The sequence below is a fragment of the Coccidioides posadasii genome, chromosome 4 (genome assembly GCF_018416015.2).
Source record: "Coccidioides posadasii str. Silveira chromosome 4, complete sequence".
Taxonomy (NCBI): Eukaryota; Fungi; Ascomycota; class Eurotiomycetes; order Onygenales; family Onygenaceae; genus Coccidioides; species Coccidioides posadasii.
Genome location: NC_089410.1, coordinates 1,664,942 through 1,685,623, shown reverse-complemented (window position 1 = coordinate 1,685,623; position 20,682 = coordinate 1,664,942). Strand labels below are relative to the sequence as shown.

The window sequence follows — 20,682 nt, the reverse complement described above, 5'->3', positions numbered from 1 at the left end:
AGTCCCGAAAACTGGGTAGCATCTCGACAAGTCCTGGATATTGTGGCCCCAGACTCGCAACGGGTGGATCACCAACCGAAAATCTCAAGATCGCAAAGGAAATTTATCCGTATTCTCCTCCGGAGACCGTTTTGACACGCGATTGTTGTTCGATGATGTAGGAAATGTGGACTGAGTTTCATAAGAGGCTAGTGGTGTCTGATTGCCAGATTCCGAGTATAGCGCACTGTCCCTCGCCTCCCGCCGGGGAGGGAGGTGTAAAATGGTCCTGACATGAAAGCGGGAAGAGGAAATTAGAGGGAAAAGAGTTTCCTAGGACAACCTAATCCATATTTTGTATCCTAGCGAGAAGATTAGTTCCTTGTCAATCGACATGGAACCCTTGATAGTTACTATTCATTTCCAATGAACTTCTCAAATATACTAGGAACGATGCGGATTTGAGTAGTTAAAGCATTCATTCAGGCCCGAGTACTCGGTATTTCAATGATGTACTCCATACATAAGTTCTCACTAACCATCTATTTTTTATGCACCTATGAAATGTGCAAGTGGCCATTTTGAGTGAAAATATCAAGTTCCATACTGAAAACGGATTACATAAGAAAGAATTAAGAAGTAAGGTAATTCATAAGAAAAGGTGTCACCGATGCTGGTATTAAGGAGCTTGCTAGAAGGTAACAGATGTCGAGTTCCGTAAACCATATGTTTCCCAAATATTTTCATCACTTTATACATTCTCAAAATCTTTGTGATTTCATACATTACCTATTTTTTTCTATGAACAAGCCATAATTCTTGGTTCAAGTTCCCATCCGCGTGAACATGCTGCTTTTGAGCGTCATATTGATGGGCCGAGGACATGGAATATATGCGAGGCAGGTGGAGAGGACCAGAGGAAGCACGGCGCAGAAATAGCGATGTGAGCGGACGCATGAGACAGAAAGGTGGTCTTGAAGATGACGGAGAAAGTAGAGGTAGCAGAGGCTTCAGAGGTACGGGAAGAATGGACGGGGAACAAGAATTTGGGGGCCGTGGTCATTGTTCTATACATCTGAGTGAAGCCGAAGATACCTCGAAATCTGTGATTTCAAGAAACAGTGTGGTGCGCTCAGGTGGAAAGTATCCGAGACCCTCAAGCCTGGATAGCCGAGAAGAACAATTTTGCTACCGGAAGTAGTTCGACTTCTTTCCTGTTTCAAACCAGAGGGGAAAACCTGCAGCGAAGCAGATATGAAGTGGAGGAGTTACAAGAATGCGCCAGCCTTATATCACAACCAGATAGGGGAGAAAGCACTAGTGCTTTGGCAGAGATCATCATTCTCACGCCCACTTTTTAACAACCACACTGAGCGGCGTAAGCTATCACTAGGAAGAAATTTATTCCCCTTGTGATGCCTATCTTGGCAAATATTATGGGCCCTATGAGACCTATTTAGGGGACCCATTGGCAAGGGCCATTCATGCAAATTCTTTCGATCATCATGATACGCACCAGGTATCATTATTTATGTAGACTAGAAGCCAGATAAGCACTTCAATGTTCATCAAAATTGATGATTGTGGACAAAGTATTCCAAGGAGTTTCATGGCCCGTTTCCAGATAGTAACATCTAAATAGCAGGAAGACATGGACTAACCTGGTCTTCTTTTCATTCCCAAATTGGAGATTCTGATATCTTTTGTTTCTTGTTGTTCTGCCCAAATGCCCCTAGCTTTCTTTGTAGGCAGCTCCTAATCACCATTGGTGGACAGACATGGTGTCCCTAGTGCAATTGCTGTCTGATTGTTGTATGTAGCTATTTGAGCATCAGAAAAACAGCGTGTTTTAATGGTCTTGATGGTCCTCAAGCTCAAGAAGAAATGGGGTATATAATAAGGCTACTAAGGTTTCACCCAGTTTGGAGCTGTCAAAATATCACAAGCATTCTCCTTGAGGCTCGTTACAATACATATAACTAAGTTACACTGGATCTAGTTATGATGTTCCGGAGGCTCAATAAGAGTACTTAGGACTTCTATATCTCTCCGGCTCCGACTGTCCTCACTAAGTTGATCCATTCCAAAAAGCATGTTCTTTCTCAGTGATTCTGTCATACATATTGCTATGAATATTACTCCTTTTAACTTTATATATGCTTTACTCTCATACAGAGCTACATCAATCCTTCAATTTTGTGACGTGACAGTTATCTGTTTACGGGCTTCCACTACTACTACCTGATGCGGCCTCTGCCTACCAAGGTCGGGCCCTCAAATTCAATACCTACAGACACAGGCAGTATGGATGTAAACAGCATTGTCACTAAATACCCATGACCATGCCAAGCCTTCCTGTATCAGTTGGTGGCTCTGTCCTCCGTAGCTGGCGAGCTCATTCCTTAACTACAGGCGCGGAATTGGCATGGTTCTGCAGGTGACTTCATACTTGCCTACCACATCTCTGCGCGCTCCGATTGTTGCACAGCCAAGCTTTGGAGATGACAGTAACGACCAGCTAACTCCTATTCTATTAGTGCCATGCAGAGTACTCCGTACAGGAGCTAACTAACTGTTTTATTGTTTGTGTGATTTTGCCGCTAACTCAACCGCCTTAAGAATGGAGATGTTGGACAATGACCGAGAAGCCTTTTTTTTTTTTTTTTTTTTTTTTTTTTTTGAACAAATGATTTGGGACTGATAAGTAAATTTAATGCTGGTGAGCTCTCTTCCCAGCGAAAAGCTAATCATATAAAGCCATCTCCCGGGATCCTGGCCGTGATCACATACATTTGTAAACACGGCTCAGTACCCAACTGACCGGCGTTCCACAGCACTGTCGGAACAATATCTTTTAGCGAAAAAGATGCTCTCGAGGAATTTGTTTCAGAATTCTCCTTGGCAACCTTGCCATTGCCTAAATAAGTGAAGGCCACCCTGCATAATCGATCCGATCTCCGATTCGACGAAAGACGTCCGTTCACGGCCTTGGACCCTTCGCCTGGCAGGCTCACCGTTTTACCCAGACTTACTGGGCTTGAGTCGAGCCATGGCTCTGGATTAAATGTCTATATCCTGCGGTATTTTCCCTAGCTTGGTGAACTTTGTCGAAGGCATGGGTGGTCGGGTTAAGTTATAGGGCAAAATGCCCCTCCGATAAACTGCGAGCAAAGGATCTCAGGTTTGCACCGTCCGAGTTCTCCACAGCCGGCATCCTTTCTTTTTTTTTTTTTTTTTTTTTTGGAGAGAGACCTGCACAAAGTTACCTGCGAGCTAATACGGAGTAGTGTTTTCGCTGATCGATTGTCATATGATCTTGGCTATATGTCACGACGTATCTGAAGAAGATCGGCTCTTTGTGCTTGAGTAACGGGACCGGAGTTGGTGACGTATGGCTTTGGACTTTGTCGCTGCAGCTGCTTCCCTAACACGGAGCTTTGTTTTCGGCACCGAAATGCAAGTTGAAAACTGTTTCGTGAGGTGTCCGAGAGGCGATATCAATCTTGATATGTTCTACGCCATTCTCCAGAAGGACTATACGCAAACAAGGTATACGTGGAGATTTACGAGGAAACCAATGCGGGTTTAGGGATATAGAGATCACTAGCCAAAGTTCCTCGGTTCGATTACGGGATTTTACTGCCCGTCAATCTTAGGACTTAATGCCGTTATTCCAGCGGGCCTGGCTGGATACCTGTTTCGTTTGCTCCAAATCCTTTACCTGTTGGGAAATATTTCAAAATCTAGAGGAGTGCTCCGACGGAGGGGTATAGTAAGTTGATATTTTTTGCACATAATTGCCCTATGGGCCACCTCAGAGTCTTGAAGGCCGAACAGTTCCTTTCTGTAGAAGTCTCCTCGCATGAAAAGAATTGTTTATGCAGAATATGACATCAAGTCCTCCGTAAGCTAGGGCGTAAGGCAAATGGGGGCCGGCTTGTTAAACTGGGCACAACCTATCCAGTCAAATGCTCGACCTTTGTGAGACAAAGATCCTTGGCCTTGCTACCTGATGGCAAAAGAGTAGTCATGGGACCAAAACGCAGCACAGATCGAAAGGCCAAACCAGAAACGCTCTGCGATCGGCACAACGATTGATAACACCGGCTCCTGGAGCGAATAATCATGGGGTTACAAAGACATGTGTTAAATGGGTGGCATGTCTCTTTGGAACTCGAACTGCCTGAGGCGAGTAGTCTTGATGAGAATATTGGGGATTATGTGCTCTGCAAACTTGAGTAAGTTTAGGGAAGGAAAACAAAAGGCAGTTCGAATTTGTTCCAGGGAACGCAGGCTCGAGTGCATCGTCCTGACTCCTCTGTATAACTAATCTGTCGATCTTCTCCTTGTTTTACTATCTTTTCTTTTTAAGTCGGACGGAAGTAGCGAGAAGGAACCGGGATTCTAGGAGGCTGACTCAACATTGGAATTCGAGGCGAATAGGATGTCGACATTGGCGGCCGCTTCCTGGCTATCCGCCGGTGGTCGTTCTGTTCCACCCGTATCATAGGTATCGTTTTGCAGAGCTCGCACAAGATGAGCGAGCTTGTTGCCTAGTCATGTTTTAGTCTTATGTACTCCGTACTCCGTATGTCGAAGCCGGTTTTCGCATCTGGCTGGACCAGGGAGCGTTGCCAGACAATCACCTCTTAGTGTGGGCCGAAATAAAGGCAAACGGAACTGTAATATCCTGAAGAAAAATAAATATTTCCGTCCTTTAGGATTTGCGTGGGAAGGTTACACAAAACCAGGGAAGAATTGTCCCGTGAGCTGGAAGAGATGGTGCCTAGTCTCGTAAAGAAATTCAAACATGGCTTTATGAAGTACATTGCAATGATTGCCAGAGTCGGACAAAGAAGTCAAACCTGACCACATGAGCTGCATACATATTACTCTGCTGGCTGTTTGTGAGATATTAGGCTAGGGCGAAGTGTTTCACAAGCAATATGTGGAGTTGTGCCTTGCTACATGATGGTGTTATGGTTTTCCTCACGGGAAGAAATTGGGTTCGATCTTGTTTGACTTGCTCTGCGTGAACAGGGGGCAGGGAAGAAAAGAAAAGAAAAGAAAAGAAAAGTGAACAAGCTCGGTTTGGACTTTAATGGCTCGCTAACCAAAGTCTTTGAGGCCATCAGTACGGAGTAATAGACAAAATGAATCATAAAAAGTTGCTCCCAGTGTCTGTCTCATAAACACAGAGTATACATCCTACCCCGCTTCCACAAATCTGTGCACTGGGAACCGGAAGGCAAATATTATGTATGGAGTAGGCTATGCAGTAACCTAATATCGATAGGGATCCATGATGCTATCAAGAAGTCAAGTCGATACACAGCTTTAGGAGATCCCGCTTTTTTGATTGATGGCATATCTGGCCGTGCCGCAACTAGATGTGATGTGCAAAGGACTCCTTATGTGTAGTGGTCGCGAAGTGCAGTGTATGGATGCACTCGCTCCAGGAAATTATTGACCTGGATGAAATAGCTCAAGCGGTTGCTGGGTGGGCGGATGATCGACCATGCCCTAGACAAGAATATGATCCGCGAGCGAACTGTTACGGCTCCAAGATCCGAAGGCTACCTGAAGTGACGACGATGATGATGATGAAGATGACTCGTTCGCTCGGGCAATAATATGATTGCAGCGGTATCCTGACGAGCGCACGGACGCCGAACCGCGGGTCATGGGTTTTTCCGCTGCCAATTTTGGATTTTGAGTTAGGTTATGAAGTTGATCGTCGGTGTGTGAACTCATGTTTCCGGCCCATGCAAGCTCTCTAGAGGACTCCGCATCATAACCCGGGTGGTGCTGCGATGGAGTACGGGAAGGTCTGGTGCAGGCCGAGCAAACTTCCATTAATCGTCGATTGACTCAAGAGCCAAGACAGGCAGATGCCCGTCCTCCAATCAAGGTTCGAAGATAAACGCCAAGCCTGTATTAGTCATCCCGCTCAGTGTCGCGCAAGCGAGTCTGGGCACATGACTTTCTTTTCTGCCTTCCCCTCACTTTCTCCTTCGTCCTTCAGCCTCTCTGGCCGGGACGGACAACAAGACGAACAGACAGACAAGACAGGCAGACATCCATACATGCACCCACGCCGCACCCGGAGACACTTTGTGATGGGAGCAGCAGCAGCAGCAGCAGCAGCAACAGAAGCAGCGAAAAAGAGGAATGTGTCCCTTTGAACCCTGCAGATCCTGTCACCACACCTGACGACTCTCCGCCGTCCTTCCCTGCTCTGCCCTAGATTCCTGCTTGTGGTGAATAACACTCTTCACTGCAACAACGTTACGACCACGCACCCCCCACAGCTTGGCTTTCTCTTATTAATCTACTTCTTTTGGTCCCTGGTTTGTGACCTTATCATCCGCCATTGCTGCGGGAGGAGAATCTCTCCGCTTTTCTTCCTGCTGTCGCCTGCTGGGCTAAACCAGCTTGCAAATCTTGCATCTCCACCTCTCCCCCCCCGGATCAAACTTTTGATAATCATTCACTTCCGAGCCTTGCCGTGCTTCGTTTCCATCCCACCCTGGCCTGACCATCAATCTCTCAGCCCCTCTCAAAACACTCTCTGTCCCTTTATTTTTGAATTTTTTTTCTCTGACATACCCCATTTTACTTCTTCCTTTTGAGTTTCTCCCTCCCTCCTTTCGGTCTTGGTTCCCTCCCCGGCTCATCCCAAAGCCGCGTGTGGCAGTGCGCGGCTCTTTCCGCCACCCACAGCCCAAAAGAAAGTTCCGCTTAAAGGACAGAGCAGGAGGCTCCACCTTCTTTGGTAAGGGGCATAATCACTGAAGCCTAAGAAGAAGAAGAAGAAGAAGAGCAAAAAAAAAAAAGAAGAAAAAAATAAAGAAAGAAAGAAAGAAGAAAGAAGGAAAGAAAAAAGAGAGGGGGAGAGAGAGAGAGAAAGAAAAAAGAAAGTCACAACATTATTGTTTTTCCAACCCAGAACGCGAAAACTAAGACACACCTCAGTCCTCCCTTTGGTGCTGAGTCGATGCTGTCGATAGGCAAACAGTTGCATTTTACTCTTAGAGCCTTCTTGTCTGGAGATCGATTTTAAGTTAAGACACACCGCATAAGTCCAAGTATCACCACTGTCTCCAGACATCAGGGTATGTAACTAGACCACATCTTGTGTTCTATTTCTCATTTGTTTTTGGCTTTGTCATCTACCTGTTGCTCCCTTCCTCTGGGTGGTTTAGCCCCCATACCTCATGTTAGTTCTTAATGTCTATCACTCCATTTTTTTTTGTTGTTGTTTTTTTGGACCTTCACCTTAAGTACCCACCCGCCTCAAACCGCCCCTCTTGCAAAGTATTTCCTCCTTGCATTGTTTGTCTGTCCGTCATCCACCCAATCGCCTCCCCGCCCGCCGTGCCACCTCAAACCTCGATGCGCTTGTGCTGCCGTTGGAGTTTTAACCACATTACATCACATCCCAGCTGCAGCTGGACTCTCCCTGTCTTCGTCTCATCTGATTTGAACAGTGTGCCGCGTTTCAACTATTATTGTTTGATCAGCATCCACTGTCTTATTTGATTTCTATCGCTTCACACCCTTGCTCTCTCAGTTTCCCCATTTGTTGCAACTCTCGATCCCCACACATCCCCGCCAGCCCGCAAATCGGTTTCTTTTTTTTTTTTTTTTGCCCCCCCAAAACTCATCTTTCCGCCCTCTCTTCCCCCTCTTCCGGCGCAGGATCTGGCCCGCCGAGTCCGCCAACCTCAAGTCTAACTCCTGCTAGCACCCAAGTCCCGCAGACTACCTCGGTCCACCACTCTCTCTCATCGTCATGTACACCAGTTCCGCATCAGTACAGGGGTCCATAAACGGCCTTGGTAGCGACCTCATTGATGGTTCTGGCACCATCAACCCCGCAGCTCTCAATAATCCAGGTATGCCTCGACGAACTCTTCCACCTAAGCCCGGAAAGCGAATCATTATGTATCACTTTCGTTCTATGCCCTTTGATGCTTTTCCTCTAAAGTCGTTGACAGTCTTTTCATCTTTTATACTCGAAATGATACTGACGCGGTCGCATCCAGCCACCCTTCACTCCTCGCCTTTAGCCGCCCCAGCCTCTAGCACGCCAACAAGTGATGCCCATATCAACGCTACGGCCACAAGTATTCCCGCTGCTGATAATGCTCACGCAAACAGTCCTATTCTCACGCGAGGCATCAAACGCGGCCGTTCAGCCGACCCATACGACGAACAGCGCGGTGAGCATGAAGCTGTTGAGGATGGTACGTCGGCTACATGTAATACCTTTTCTCTTTACGTTTTTGTGTGTTTTTTACCTTACTTGGGGGAAAGCTATCTTATCCCTCTATCTTCTGGCTATAAAGCGTAGACGATCTAACCTTGAATTATCCCTAGATGAGCAAGTACGTCGTAAGCGAGGGAGACCCCCCAAACATTCGCGACCGTCTGGCTCGACCCCGACCTCAAGCCCATTAGCCTCCCAAAAACAAACCAAAGGCCCACTCACCCAACAGCCACAAACTCCGCAGCTGTCGGCACAGAGGCTCCCAACCATAACCGGCACACCTGTTTCGCAATCATCTCCTCCTCCCAGACCAACACCAACGAAACCGGTCATCAAAGCGTTGCCCACTGTGAGAGATCATACGACCGACCAGTTAAGTGCGGATGGTGACGAGTATATACCCAAGGAATTTGACGCGAGTGGTGAGAAGAAAGTGGATACACTCGGATATCTTCAGGATGGTCGTACCTACAAATGCAGAACTTTCCGCGTGTATAATAGGGGGAACAAGCTGTTCATGTTGGCTACGGAATGTGCTCGAGTCTTGGGATATCGTGACTCTTACCTGCTCTTTAATAAAAATCGGTCGTTGTTCAAGATAATCGCTAGCCAGGAGGAAAAGGACGATTTGATCAGCCAAGATATCCTTCCATATTCATATCGATCACGCCAGATTGCAATTGTTACCGCGAAGTCAATGTTTCGCCAGTTTGGTAGTCGGGTTGTCGTCAACGGTCGACGAGTTCGCGACGATTATTGGGAAAGTAAAGCAAGAAAACAAGGCTTTACAGAGGAAGACTTGGCGGGAGAGAAGCGACCGGGAGGGGCTAAGGCAAGAGAAGCAGCTGAAGCTGCCAGTGCGGGAACTCTTCCGGCCCTTGGCCACGGGGATGTGATTTATAGCAACGCTCCCCCTCCAGACGGCTTGGTTCATGCGCCTGGATTGCCACCCGGTCTGGCAACGACTTTAGCCCCCCTTCCGATGATAAATCCTGTCCCAACGGATGATCCGCGGATGAGGGAGTATAGCAATATACCGCGAGCTAGACAGGAACTTACGGGACAGCCTTATCAGGATCGCATTCAAACTACGGCCACATCCGAGTTGTTAAACCAAGCAACCCACACAACCGATTTTAGCAAAGCCTTGAATCAACAACGAGGATTCCGTGGGAGAGGGCTGGAGGATAGCTGGTTCAAGTCGCGTGATTTGCCGACATCAGATCAGGGTCTACCATCCCTCTCCGGCCAGATCGAGCCAAATTTAGCCTCTTCCCAAACTCTCCAGTCTCCACAGTTGACTTCGTCCGGAATGCTTACATCGACCCCGATAACACAGCAGCCACAGCGTGTGCTCACCCCTCAGTCTTCTTTCCCTCAATCTTCAATGACACCATCGATCCGCGGAGTATCTCAAGGTATAAGGCCCGAACAGTTGCATCACCGCGCTCCCCTATCGTCTGCGAGTACGAGTCAAGCCTCGCTGTATACGTATGCCCAGCCTCAGCAATTGTGGGGTCAGCCGCCCGCTCAACCCATGGGAGCACCCCAGTTTAACCCTCAGGTTCATTCCCAGCAGTCGCCTTCTCCCCATTTACCGTCACATCAATCGCCGCGGCATTTAAGTCGTCCCGCTCAGTCTCCTCAATTGCATTCTCAGTCCCAGAGCCACGGTCAGCAAAATCTTGTCGCAGTTAGTTACACTGGCACTACAGGAGCTGCGTACCCATCAATGCCTGCTGCAAGAGGAGCTTATTCCCCGGCAAATCCAAATATGGGCCAGTCTTATCTCTCGGGTCAAAATCCACAACCAAACATAGGCCTAGGGATGGTTACAAGTGCGACACTTCCTGGTTGGTCATCAACTACTACTGGTGGTACTTTACACTCCGGCCAATCTCAGGGAGGCCCTACACAGAGCGGGTGGCCGAATACATTCTAAGAGAGACACGAATTCTTATGATTCATTTCCTAGAGTCTTATTTATTTTTATTTTTTTTTATGAATGCACAAAGCATAGGTGTTGGAATTGGCATATATACAGAATGCTGGGTGGTGATGTGTCTTTCTATTTGCACTCTGTCTGTCTTCGGCTAAATTGGAAAGTTCTCCTAATTCCATCCGGTTCTTTGTCTTCTTGAATTGTTTTAAATTGACTTATTCCCCCCTTTTGCTTGTGCATTTTCTGTTCATACCGGGTAAGGTTTGATTTTTCGCATGAGAATAACTTTATTTTTTTATTTCTCTTTTATATGTATATTTTTTTTTTTTTTTTATTTTATTTCTCTTACTATTGCGCTCTTTGGTTGAGCTTTATTCATGCCCTAGCCCCATTTTTCTTGCATAAGAAGCTGGGGGATGTTGTAATTAATGTCTTCTCAGCTCTGTATAGTTATGTATGTATCCTTTTTCATACCCTGAGATGATACCCATTTTTCCCTTGTCTGCTTGAATTAATCCATTCATTCCTTTTTATGGAGATAGGTATAATACTGTTCCTCGAGCCTCTATTTCCCAATGAAAAGGAGGGCCCCGTCGTGCCTTTTATTATGCATTTTTAAATTGCCAGATTGGCTAGGATGACCTTTTCTTTTTTTTTTTTTTTTTGCCCTGAAGCAGTACACCCTTTACGCCAATGGGGTCATGTCCACAAGTATTATTCTCAGGGATAGAGAGAGTAAAGCAGAATATATCAATGCTGCGTAGACAGAGCATATGGTTTCATGATCAGGAAAGGAGTATATACATGCATTGCACTACACTTTGAAGCTGCTTATTAGCTAAATGTATATTATTAGAACCATTACTTCATACACTGGACAATATTATGCAACACAAGTATGATAATCCTGTAGTAGTTCATTATATCCTTGCTCTTTTAGGTAGCTGCTTGTCAAAGACACAGCCTGTCACATTAATCCACATATCAGTGTTAAACAGTAATCAGCATGAAGGATAAGGTTTGGACATAGGAAAGGGGTTAGGTAGACTATAACTAGGGTCCTGAAGCCAGAGGCTTCATATGAAGTTCAGTAGACACAAGCACAAAGAAAGGGAAAGATAAAGAAAGACTTGGAGGACATGACTAACTAGGAAACCAGAGTCAAGAATTGGACATGAAACCAAAAGAAAAGGATTAGAGATTAAGTAATATTAATTTATCAATGCTGTGTTGTGGATAATTTGTGGGGAAAAGCAAAATAGAATCCCAGCCAATTCCGGTTCACATGTGGTCATATACATTCCGCAGAATTAGGTTGGGTATAATTGAAAATTTGGGCAAAGCTGAGTGCTAGTGATGTCGGGAAAGGGTGTTAAATAAGGTATCGATGTATATATGATGAAGGCACAAAAGCAATTGGGTAATATGAAATCTGTGAGCCCATCTAAATGCACACGCAAAGAACAGTAGACTTTAAACAGTAATTTTTGTCACCGAATTCACCAAGGCTTTGATTGATCTTCGGCTGCCCGGAAGCAAGTTGGTGTGAAGCAAGCATATGGATATGTTGCTGATGCTTAAATTCTTTGATCATAAACTCAGAGTTTTGGTGCAGGACAGGCAGGGCCATGTTGTGACCATGATGAGTTAGGTCTTTGAACCTGACATTGCGGAGTTGGCGGGAACTTGACTCTCCAATCTTCCCCAGTTGCTGTACATGCTCCATGCACTTGAGTGGCTTTGTTGGGTAATGGGGAATATATGAATGGGTTTGGGCATAAGAATTTCCGGCACCGACATACTTGCTGGGTTTACTGTTGTCTCCACCCACAGATCATTCAACATAGGACCATTTGATATGGGCTGCGAATAACCTTCATACGATGTTGTGGACATCGATGATAATGGATTGAAAGAGTGATAATGCGGCTGTGATAAAACATTGGGATTGTGCGGGGTTCTCGGAGGAGAATGGATGTCTATGGAGTGCGATAATGGAAATGGCTGGGGACACCGCATTTCATCTGTTGGCGAGAGACAGTATTGCGCGTCGTTTGGAGTTGGCGGAACTAGGTATTGTAAATCATCTGGTGTCAATGGAGTGGGTGGTGCCATGCTTGTCGCCACTAACGGAGGAACCATAAAATCCGAATTGGAAGATGAAGCACCACTAATGTCTAGTGAAGCTCGCATCCCTAGAGGAGAACGGAGGGGAGCCGAAACTTTGCGTATCCCCCCATATCTTGGGCTCAAGCTCGAGGAGAGATTGTGCGAAGATTTGACGTGTCGTAAAGAGTGGGATACCGCCCATGTGGGTGTTCTCGTAGTTGGAGACATCGAAGAGGGTCCAACAAGGGCTTGACTTGGCCCACCGATTCCGATAGCAGCCGGGCGCGGCCGTTTTCGACGGGCTGCAAGATCTAGCTTCTTATCACGACGGCGTGGGAAGATAGTGCCATCGGGCGGAGAGACTTGTGGATCCTGCAACTCTTTCTCAATAGACCGCTCAGCGATGGTCATATTTTGCACAAGGTTTCTCTGACTCGAGTATTTTTGTGGACATGATGGGCAAGACTCTTGTCGTTGAACTCTTATATCTGTAGCGCCAAAGTCCAGAATCGCTGTATGGGGGAAAGTTTGCATAACGGGCTCATCGTTTGGATACGATCGGCCTTTTGACAAACCGGAATGCGCCTCGCATGTGCTGTAAGATACGCAAAAAATGGGTTTATTGCCGGCATCTGATTCCTGTTGCCAGAGTTCAGCGGATCTGAATTCAGTGGGCGGTTGCGAGCTATTCACGTTGGGCGCATCGATAGGTTCCGTGCAAAGGGCGTTATTAAGCTGGCTTGAGATGGACCAAGCGGAAGATTCGAGTTTATCGGCTGTTAGACCGTCATTGCTCTTTTCTGGTAAGGCATTTTTTTCTCGGCTTTGAGGCTCCTCGGCAACATCAACGGTCTTTGTTGTACTTGTCTCATGCGGCCCACGTGGATCTAACTTCCGCGATGGGGGCAAAGAAACGACTTCCTTCACCGGAGGATGGGATGAATTTGATTGATTTCCTAGGGGCTCTGCATTCGAGTTGCCGTCATTTGGGGTTGACACAACTTGGTTCTCGCCCGGCATATGGTCAGGACCAGAAACTTTGTCCGCATATTGTGTTCTTCTAGCATCGGTAGATGAGGAAATTTCTTCTCTTTTTAGGTTTTCAGAGCTTTTCATCGCTTGCATTCTTTTAAATTCCTCTTGACGCTTTTGTTGTTTTTCTTTGGCTCTTCGATTCTGAAACCAGTTCTGTGAAAGGTGAGTTAGTTTCCACTTATATCTACTCTCAAACTGGGTACATACTGCAACTCGAGGTAAAGTGAGGTTTGTTTGCATAGCAAGCTGGCGCTTTACATTACTAGTTGGCTTTGGCTGAGCTCGAAATTGTGCCTCCAAAGTCTCAACTTGTTCCTTCGTCAAACGGGGTCTTGACAGATTTTCGACATACTCATGGTAATCCTCGAAGGGTACTGGGTGTCCATAAAACCCGGGGAATCCGGGGAACTCGCTCGGAGAATAGGAAACAAAACAAGGCTCCGTGGGCGGGTTACACTGGGTAAACGAAGCTGGAACACCATAACCGACGGACGGGTCAATAAAAGGACCAACATTGTGCTCGCCACAGGGAAATGGAGTGTGGATGTAATCCATTTCGGGAGACCTTCGAAGGAATGACCGGACTCCGAACTCTGGAAGTGGAGAGCTCAGATACCCGAGCAAAAGGCGATTCTCCAAGTCAACATTTAGCTCATTGCCTCCGGACAAAGGGCATGATGGTCCTTATATGTGTTGGTGTTAAATATGGAGTGAACACATGTAAACAGGCTCTGGCTCGATTGAAATTAGAGTGTACTCTGTTCAGTTATTTTGGCGATTCAGTAATGAGAGAACAGAGGCCAGAAAGAAAAAGACACAGTATTAAATGAATGAAAGAAGTTGGATTGAATGGCTAATGAGTGTATGACAGTGAGTAAAATGCAATAACAATGATTGACTGGGAGTAAGGAAACAAACGAATGCAATGAGGAGCAAGTGATGAGTGAAGGAGTGGTTGCTGGCGGGAAAGGCGTCCAGGGAGAGGCAGCGCCAAGGTTCAGTTAAACCTGCTGGTAACTTTGCGTTAAGCTTAGGGGAGAGGGATGGACGGGAAAAGACCGTTTCGAGGCATGGATCCTCATTGGCTGGTCCCTGATCAAAAGGGCGGCAATTGGCTCCATCACTGATCGGGTTGGAATGGGACACAATTAACTGGTTACGGAGTACTCCGTAGTCAGCTAGTAGGAAGACGGGGAAGTTGAGAATACCGGCCCCGGCGCGCATACGCGAGAATACCGCAGCATTACCTTCCATGGCAAAAGCATACAGCCCTGTCGAATTGCCGGTGGGTAATGATCTCACATGTAGCTTACATTTTCAACTTGCTGCACAAGCCACTCTAAATTATCCAGCTGATGTTCCACAACAGAAGCAATTCGTTGTACGGAGTACTCCGTACACCTGTTGTCCTACAGGCATAGGCTCCACTAGGCTCAAATTATCCCTGGCAGGATGGAAACGTCTTGATAAAAAGCCCAAAGCGTTCCTCTCCTTTTTCTCTTTAAAAGAAAAGGATTTTAATTCCGTTTGTATTTGCAAATCAAAAATTACATATATTGTTCAAAGCAAGAGCCAATTTAATTTTTCTTTTCTTTTCTTTTCTTTTCTTTTTTTTTTTTTTATAAACCTGGATTGATTCAAGAGCAATTACCTCATTACTTGACTAGCCCGGCTCTAGCTCATTAACGATAGGACAGTGCGGTCGACTCTACATAGCATTAATTGGCCCTCTTCCTGTCTCAAAAGGGCGTCGCTTTCTTCTTGACGGTTGTCCTGTCTTGGATCTCTGTGTTTAACCTGGTTCTCACGGAGTAGTTCATAGCTTAAGGATATATTCTTCTACTTGTCTATGAGCCACTTCTATGTACCGATTGTGGGGGCTTTTGTTAGTTTCGTGGCATGGCATTCTTAGATCAGAAGAAAAGTATGAACATCTCGAGAGCAATCCAGTATTATTGTCATTGTAAACAGTTGCGTATTTCTACTTGGACTTGACCATCATGCTTAATCAGTTTGAAGCTTCGAAGGTCTCGTATAATCCAGTCAGCCCCAGCCTGTTTCAATCGGGTGGGATCATGGGTTGTAGCAAGCGCTAGGACTTTGAAGCCCGCTGCTTTGCCCGCTGTGACACCCGACGGGGCATCCTCGATGACAAGCATTGATGAGTTCTCGTCAAACCCAAGCCGCGAACGCCCCAACTGATAACACTGAGGGTTTGGCTTTCCAATTTTCACGTCTTCTGCGACCACAAGGTTCTTTGGGCGCGCAAGCTTCAGCACGTCTAACCAACCATTTATCAAAGCCTGGGTTCCAGATGTCACAACTGCCCAAGGTGCCCCTGCCTCATCGAGTGCATTTAAAATATCTCTTGCACCAGGAATTTCGACGGCATCGCTACCATATTCTTTGGGAATCCGACCCTCGATGGAGCTGACATCTGAGCAAGTCTGGAATTAGCATGCATTTTGTATAGAGAGCATAAGGTGAGCTGATATACACGATACGCACATTCCCAGTTGGCTCTTTCTGGAGCATGGATCTTTAGGACATCAATGCTTCTACGGCCATGGGATGTCACAAGGATCATTGCTGGGTCAACGCCAATTTCTTGTCCTATTCTATTAATGTTTAGAGACAAGATAAAATGCTTAGTAAAATCATAAACATGCCATATCATACTGACCTGTGCCAATGCTTCACGATTGCTGTGCGACAAGAAGTTGATGTCAGCAATAATTGCAATATACAGTCTTCCTGAAACCAACCTTCTGTGGAGTCTATTATTGTTCCATCAAAGTCAAACAGGAGGCCATCAAAGGCGTGAACCTGTGGTGGACCAGAGAAATTCGACATTGATCCCATTTTGTTGTCTTTAGTTTGGGAATTTAACTACGCGGGGTAATTAGGGAAGAATTTCAGAAAGCATGGGTCTTGAATAAGGTGCTTGAGGAACCTCTTATTGTATGCATCCATGCACCTCAAGCTAAGGCTTGATTCTCAAGTGAATGCGCTATTTTCAGCCTTATGTCGATCAACAACGAAAAATCTCTGCACATGCGATCATGGCTTCCAAGTGGCTTTCAGGTGGAGTTAAGGTTTTCTCAAACTTCCCTTTGTTACAAGCCCCTCGGGTATACGGAGTACTTCTACGGAGTACAGAGACAGGGGTTGGGACAATAAGTTCCTGCAACAGGCTCCTCCGCATACGGAGTATTGCTCCATTAATAACCACCAGCTTTCTCACTACGGAGTAAACTAATATATAGCTTAGCTTAGTAATTTACTTTGAAATTTCACGTAAGATACTGTTTGTCTGTGAAAGATTAGTTACATTATGGCCTGTCCCTTGATTACTTCTATCATCAGGTGAGCTCTCCTCTTGCTCACAGGAAAATGTTTTGTGATGGCTTAACCATATTTCCACCACTGCCCAAACCCCCCTGATCTCCAGTATAGTTTGCACTGGTGCACTCTCTGATGCCTGGCCATCTGGCTGGTAGACTTCTCCAAACTCTTGTAGAGAAATCCTTTTAACTCCTCCTGCTATTCACGGACCACCCTACCCCGGGCTCCTTTCAACCAAACCTGCAGTGTCTTGAAACTCCAACGCACCTAAGACTGAGGGGCCTGCTATAGAAGTTAACAGGCTTAAGTCCTTGCTGATCTTTATAGTAGCGTTTCAACAATAAGTTGACCCCAAAATACTCAGTGTAGATGACGTCAAAGTATGAAACTCGTGGTGTCAAGCCGTAACAGAGGCAGGCTGACCGAAACTAAATCCAGATATGGTTCGTTTTTTAGGGAAGGCATTGTATTAGGACAAGACGACACAACCATGACATGGAAAAATAGCCATGTGCGGGAGTTTGGCAGCAGTTAAGATGGAATAGCTTCAACAGCTGGAATGGTGAAAGGGAGGACAGCTAAAGTGATTTTCATCATTGTTGCTAAGTGCATCGTTTTAGATACATGTTGCAACATATTATCATGATAAGAAAGCTTGAAACATATACTCCGCAATCACTCCAAATTTAAGCCTGGCACAAATTTAATTAGCTATATCCATAAGAAAAGGCCTACTATCAAAATTTCTCACCTTCACAGCATACTTGCGCTGCGGAAAATGCATTTGCTTCTTTCGTTGTTTCTCTGTGATAACTGAAGCTTCATGTTTCGTGAGTCGTCTGCGGATGGCGCGGGTTTGCTTTGGTCGGAGATCAAGAGGGAGGTATTTCTTCTTCTTGTAGAAAAGTCGGAGTTGGGCGCGTTGGTTAGCATTGATGACTGTGAGGACTCGTGCGATCGCTTTGCGAAGATCGTGACTATCCCCAGAATCAAGAAAAACCTTTTATCAGTTCACCATATTTTGGAATCCACAGATTGGAAGACATTTCTCTAACACACATTCTAGTAAGCTTGGATGCGGCACCACCAGCAATCTTTTGAACCCGCAATTGACCCAATTCCGTCTTCAACTCATCGAGCTGTTTCATAAGCTCGTCTTTGTTTTTGCCCCAGAGCTGGCCGGTCTTCACCTTCATGGTCGACTATTAAATCTATTAGCAATGCAAAGTATCAAAGCGCAATTAATAACGTACCATGGTGAGCGGATTTGAAGTTGTCGTGTTGATATCGACTTGAAGTTGGGGGTTGGCATCGCAATTAATTTTGTGGGCTAGGGCTGAAGTCTTTGCTAACGTGGATAGGCGAGTAACATCACGTGACTAACCGACAAGGCTTTAGTTTTGAAAACGCTCAACCCCAAGACCTATTAAGTCACATCACGGCCTTTTTGATCTTGAAGCCTTCGTACGAGATATCAAACTTACAAGCTTCATGATCTTTAAGATGCACGGGCTAAACTCCTCTAGCACGTTGACCATTACTCCTTCGAAACTTGTGTAATAGGACAATGTCTTCATCAACCGGTAATGGGTGGGCCCAACTCCGCCAACAGGCTCGATCGCTTGAGACTCAGGTATATGCTGCTGAAGAGTGCTTTCTTCATGTGTGCCACTTGCTAACTACCTAGACCGAGTCGTTATTCCATACCTATGCCCAGTACGCTTCCGCGGCTCAAATCCCCGCTCAGCCTTCGGAAGAAGAACAACGTATTGAAATTCAATTGAAAGATCTCCTTGAGCGTGTGCGACAGGTCCTTGGGTCTAGTTTTCCAAACGCAAGTACTAATAACCATCCCTAGCGTGAATATCTCATCTCTCAACTGGCCCGACTCTTGGATTCGGAATCTGGCCTAACCGCTTCCGCCTTGAAACAAAATAATCTTTCCCGACACCGAGCAGTTCTTCAAGAGCATCAACATGAACTTAGACGCCTGCACAATGCTATCTCTGAAACTCGCGATCGTGTGAACTTGCTTTCTAATATTCGCTCAGATATTAGCGCATACCGCGCGTCAAATCCACCAATTGCGGAAGCTGATTATATGTTGGAAGAACGGGCACATCTGGATAATAGCCACAATATGATGGACAGTGTCCTTAGTCAGGCATATGCTGTTAACAATAATTTCGTCTTGCAGAGGGAAACCTTGGCGAGCATAAACCGCAGAATAATCGGTGCTGCGAGTCAAGTCCCTGGAGTGAATTCGCTGATAAACCAAATCGGAGCCAAAAGAAGGAGAGATGGGCTCCTTCTTGGTATCTTTATAGGTATTTGTTTTCTAATGTTGTTGTATTTTCGTTGATACTGCTATTCTTCGTTGACCGTCTAGTATCGATCGACCAATTGATCAAGAGAAGAATAAGCGGATTTCAGCACTGAATTAGGAGCAGGATTTCACTCAGGAAACACTCGTACAAATGCTATAGTCGTATATATGTACATACGATGATCAATAGCCTTGTTTATTTGGGACGCTAATGGACACGACGTACGGTGTACCGTCCGGAGAGACTTCTCATGATCGGCCCCACGATGTGTCTCGTACATTTTGGGTTGCTGTTGGAGTGATTGACCACAGTGCAGATCTAGGCTTCAAATTCATTGACCTATGCTCATGTTCCTCCGCTTTTCTTCAACCAGTCTTCGCAGACCATTATTAAGAGATTCCATCTCAGGTGGAGTGGCAACGCTGTTGCCGGCCCACCTAATTCGGCAAACTTCATCCAAAAGATATACGTATCCAACCTTGCCGTTTATGATCCCGATTTGCTCCTTCAATTGATCTGTAAACCCTTTCGTCACTAGAAAGTACTTGCCATGTTGTGCTTCAGGTAATTTCTTTCGCAGTCTTGACGTGAAGCTCCTGATAAGAAGAGCCTTTAACCAATTATCCTCGACATTGATTTGTACTTGCTGCACAAGTTCATTCGACCCTTGAAGTATCTGATGCAACGTTGGGTTCTGCTTTATACCAACAAAAGAAGCAGCTTGCTGTTCTGCCCAGAGACTTGAGAAGACACTGACAATAGAGATTTTCCCTCGAAATACTGGGGTGGTATGCTGTAACGGATTCAACCGATCTAGCGTTCGTCCAAAAAGGTTTGGGAAGAAGAGTGCTTTGTCACTTTTAAAGATACGCTGGTTTGATAGAAAAGCTTTTCCTTCTTGGTAGCGCAATCCGGTCCATTCACGAAAATACGGTTTCGAAAACTCCATCACACTATTAATATTTAAATCCAAATAGATCTATGTTAGCTTATACCTAAAGAATATAATAAGATGGGGAGAACGGTACAGACAGTTGAATGCGGCGTTCCATGTGCTTTTCGTGATTCATAAACTCAGCTTTGCGCTGGCGAAGCGTTCGACTATCAACTCCTGTGTTTTGCCCAACCTGAGGAGGGTATGGTAACCCTAGAGGGCGATTGAGTGGTTTCGGCCCAATTGCATCATCCTTCTGAAAGTTGTTTGCCTCTGATATTCCGGGTGACTTAGTACTCGCCTGCTTCCGCCAGGATCCATTGGGGGGAATACAATGAGGCGCTTGACCGAGTTTGAGATTCCGATGTTGATAAGAGCAGCACGGCCTTTGCAGTGCTGATGCTTTATGAAGCAGGATAGTGTGACGATTTCTCATAGTTGGGAGGTTCGGAAAATTTTCCCCTCGCTATTTTGAAGTTTGCAAAGTTTGTCAAGCATGAATTCTGTAACGAGTAACTACACGGAGTACTCCGTAGTGTGCACTAATCAACATTAGCAACAACCCAATGGATTTTTAACCAACTACGGAGTACTCCGTACAGAGTACAAATTTAAATCTGACCTAATGTACGGAGTACGAAGGTGTGAATTAAAAAGCCTTTACTCCGTACATTTAACCAAACCTGTACAGAGTATAATAGCCATTATTTATAATTTTTCAAAAGAAATCAAGAACTTA

General features: G+C 45.6%; 7 protein-coding genes across 7 annotated transcripts; 3 read left to right on the top strand and 4 right to left on the bottom strand.

Annotated features, from left to right (window-relative positions):
- Nucleotides 1-862: 862 nt before the first annotated feature.
- On the top strand, nt 863-1,180 carry D8B26_007385 (uncharacterized protein; the record flags this gene model as incomplete). Its single annotated transcript, XM_066125521.1, has 1 exon — nt 863-1,180. The coding sequence occupies one exon, from the start codon at nt 863-865 to the stop codon at nt 1,178-1,180; it is 318 nt and encodes a 105-aa protein (XP_065981604.1).
- A 4,754-nt stretch (nt 1,181-5,934) lies between these two features.
- On the top strand, nt 5,935-10,473 carry D8B26_007384 (uncharacterized protein). The gene is made up of 3 exons (XM_066125520.1): nt 5,935-7,877; nt 8,028-8,243; nt 8,362-10,473. The coding sequence occupies exons 1-3, from the start codon at nt 7,775-7,777 to the stop codon at nt 10,191-10,193; spliced, it is 2,151 nt and encodes a 716-aa protein (XP_065981603.1). The 5' UTR covers nt 5,935-7,774; the 3' UTR covers nt 10,194-10,473.
- Nucleotides 10,474-11,095: 622 nt separating this feature from the next.
- D8B26_007383 (uncharacterized protein) lies at nt 11,096-14,255 on the bottom strand. Its single transcript, XM_003066927.2, has 2 exons — nt 13,545-14,255; nt 11,096-13,490 (listed from the first exon to the last, which is right to left on the bottom strand). Exons 1-2 carry the CDS (start codon nt 13,890-13,892, stop codon nt 11,841-11,843), a joined length of 1,998 nt encoding a protein of 665 aa, XP_003066973.1. The 5' UTR covers nt 13,893-14,255; the 3' UTR covers nt 11,096-11,840.
- A 958-nt stretch (nt 14,256-15,213) lies between these two features.
- On the bottom strand, nt 15,214-16,356 carry D8B26_007382 (uncharacterized protein). Its single transcript, XM_003066926.2, has 4 exons — nt 16,103-16,356; nt 16,021-16,042; nt 15,846-15,955; nt 15,214-15,774 (listed from the first exon to the last, which is right to left on the bottom strand). The coding sequence occupies exons 1-4, from the start codon at nt 16,197-16,199 to the stop codon at nt 15,296-15,298; spliced, it is 708 nt and encodes a 235-aa protein (XP_003066972.1). The 5' UTR covers nt 16,200-16,356; the 3' UTR covers nt 15,214-15,295.
- Nucleotides 16,357-17,244: 888 nt separating this feature from the next.
- Nucleotides 17,245-17,998, bottom strand: RPL35 (60S ribosomal protein uL29). Its single transcript, XM_003066925.2, has 4 exons — nt 17,936-17,998; nt 17,742-17,884; nt 17,434-17,659; nt 17,245-17,374 (listed from the first exon to the last, which is right to left on the bottom strand). The coding sequence occupies exons 1-4, from the start codon at nt 17,936-17,938 to the stop codon at nt 17,369-17,371; spliced, it is 378 nt and encodes a 125-aa protein (XP_003066971.1). The 5' UTR covers nt 17,939-17,998; the 3' UTR covers nt 17,245-17,368.
- A 119-nt stretch (nt 17,999-18,117) lies between these two features.
- Nucleotides 18,118-19,438, top strand: D8B26_007380 (uncharacterized protein). Its single transcript, XM_003066924.2, has 3 exons — nt 18,118-18,315; nt 18,370-18,483; nt 18,541-19,438. The coding sequence occupies exons 1-3, from the start codon at nt 18,250-18,252 to the stop codon at nt 19,042-19,044; spliced, it is 684 nt and encodes a 227-aa protein (XP_003066970.1). The 5' UTR covers nt 18,118-18,249; the 3' UTR covers nt 19,045-19,438.
- ATP10 (Mitochondrial ATPase complex subunit atp10) lies at nt 19,341-20,410 on the bottom strand (the record flags this gene model as incomplete). Its single annotated transcript, XM_003066923.2, has 2 exons — nt 20,042-20,410; nt 19,341-19,962 (listed from the first exon to the last, which is right to left on the bottom strand). Exons 1-2 carry the CDS (start codon nt 20,377-20,379, stop codon nt 19,341-19,343), a joined length of 960 nt encoding a protein of 319 aa, XP_003066969.1. The 5' UTR covers nt 20,380-20,410.
- Between the last annotated feature and the right edge of the window lie 272 nt (nt 20,411-20,682).

Bases quoted from the DNA above. Each gene is read 5' to 3' on its own strand.
- D8B26_007384 (XM_066125520.1), top strand. From the start codon at position 7,775: ATGTACACCAGTTCCGCATCAGTACAGGGGTCCATAAACGGCCTTGGT. The intron at 7,878-8,027 runs GTATGCCTCGAC...GGTCGCATCCAG, and splicing joins CGCAGCTCTCAATAATCCAG to CCACCCTTCACTCCTCGCCT. The intron at 8,244-8,361 runs GTAATACCTTTT...AATTATCCCTAG, and splicing joins GGATGGTACGTCGGCTACAT to ATGAGCAAGTACGTCGTAAG.
- D8B26_007383 (XM_003066927.2), bottom strand. From the start codon at position 13,892: ATGGATTACATCCACACTCCATTTCCCTGTGGCGAGCACAATGTTGGT. The intron at 13,491-13,544 runs GTATGTACCCAG...CACCTTTCACAG, and splicing joins TCACTTTACCTCGAGTTGCA to AACTGGTTTCAGAATCGAAG.
- D8B26_007382 (XM_003066926.2), bottom strand. From the start codon at position 16,199: ATGGGATCAATGTCGAATTTCTCTGGTCCACCACAGGTTCACGCCTTT. The intron at 16,043-16,102 runs GTTGGTTTCAGG...CTTGTCGCACAG, and splicing joins AATAATAGACTCCACAGAAG to CAATCGTGAAGCATTGGCAC. The intron at 15,956-16,020 runs GTCAGTATGATA...AAACATTAATAG, and splicing joins ATCGTGAAGCATTGGCACAG to AATAGGACAAGAAATTGGCG.
- RPL35 (XM_003066925.2), bottom strand. The intron at 17,660-17,741 runs GTGTGTTAGAGA...TTCTGGGGATAG, and splicing joins GCATCCAAGCTTACTAGAAT to TCACGATCTTCGCAAAGCGA.
- D8B26_007380 (XM_003066924.2), top strand. From the start codon at position 18,250: ATGTCTTCATCAACCGGTAATGGGTGGGCCCAACTCCGCCAACAGGCT. The intron at 18,316-18,369 runs GTATATGCTGCT...CTAACTACCTAG, and splicing joins CTCGATCGCTTGAGACTCAG to ACCGAGTCGTTATTCCATAC. The intron at 18,484-18,540 runs GTGCGACAGGTC...AACCATCCCTAG, and splicing joins TGAAAGATCTCCTTGAGCGT to CGTGAATATCTCATCTCTCA.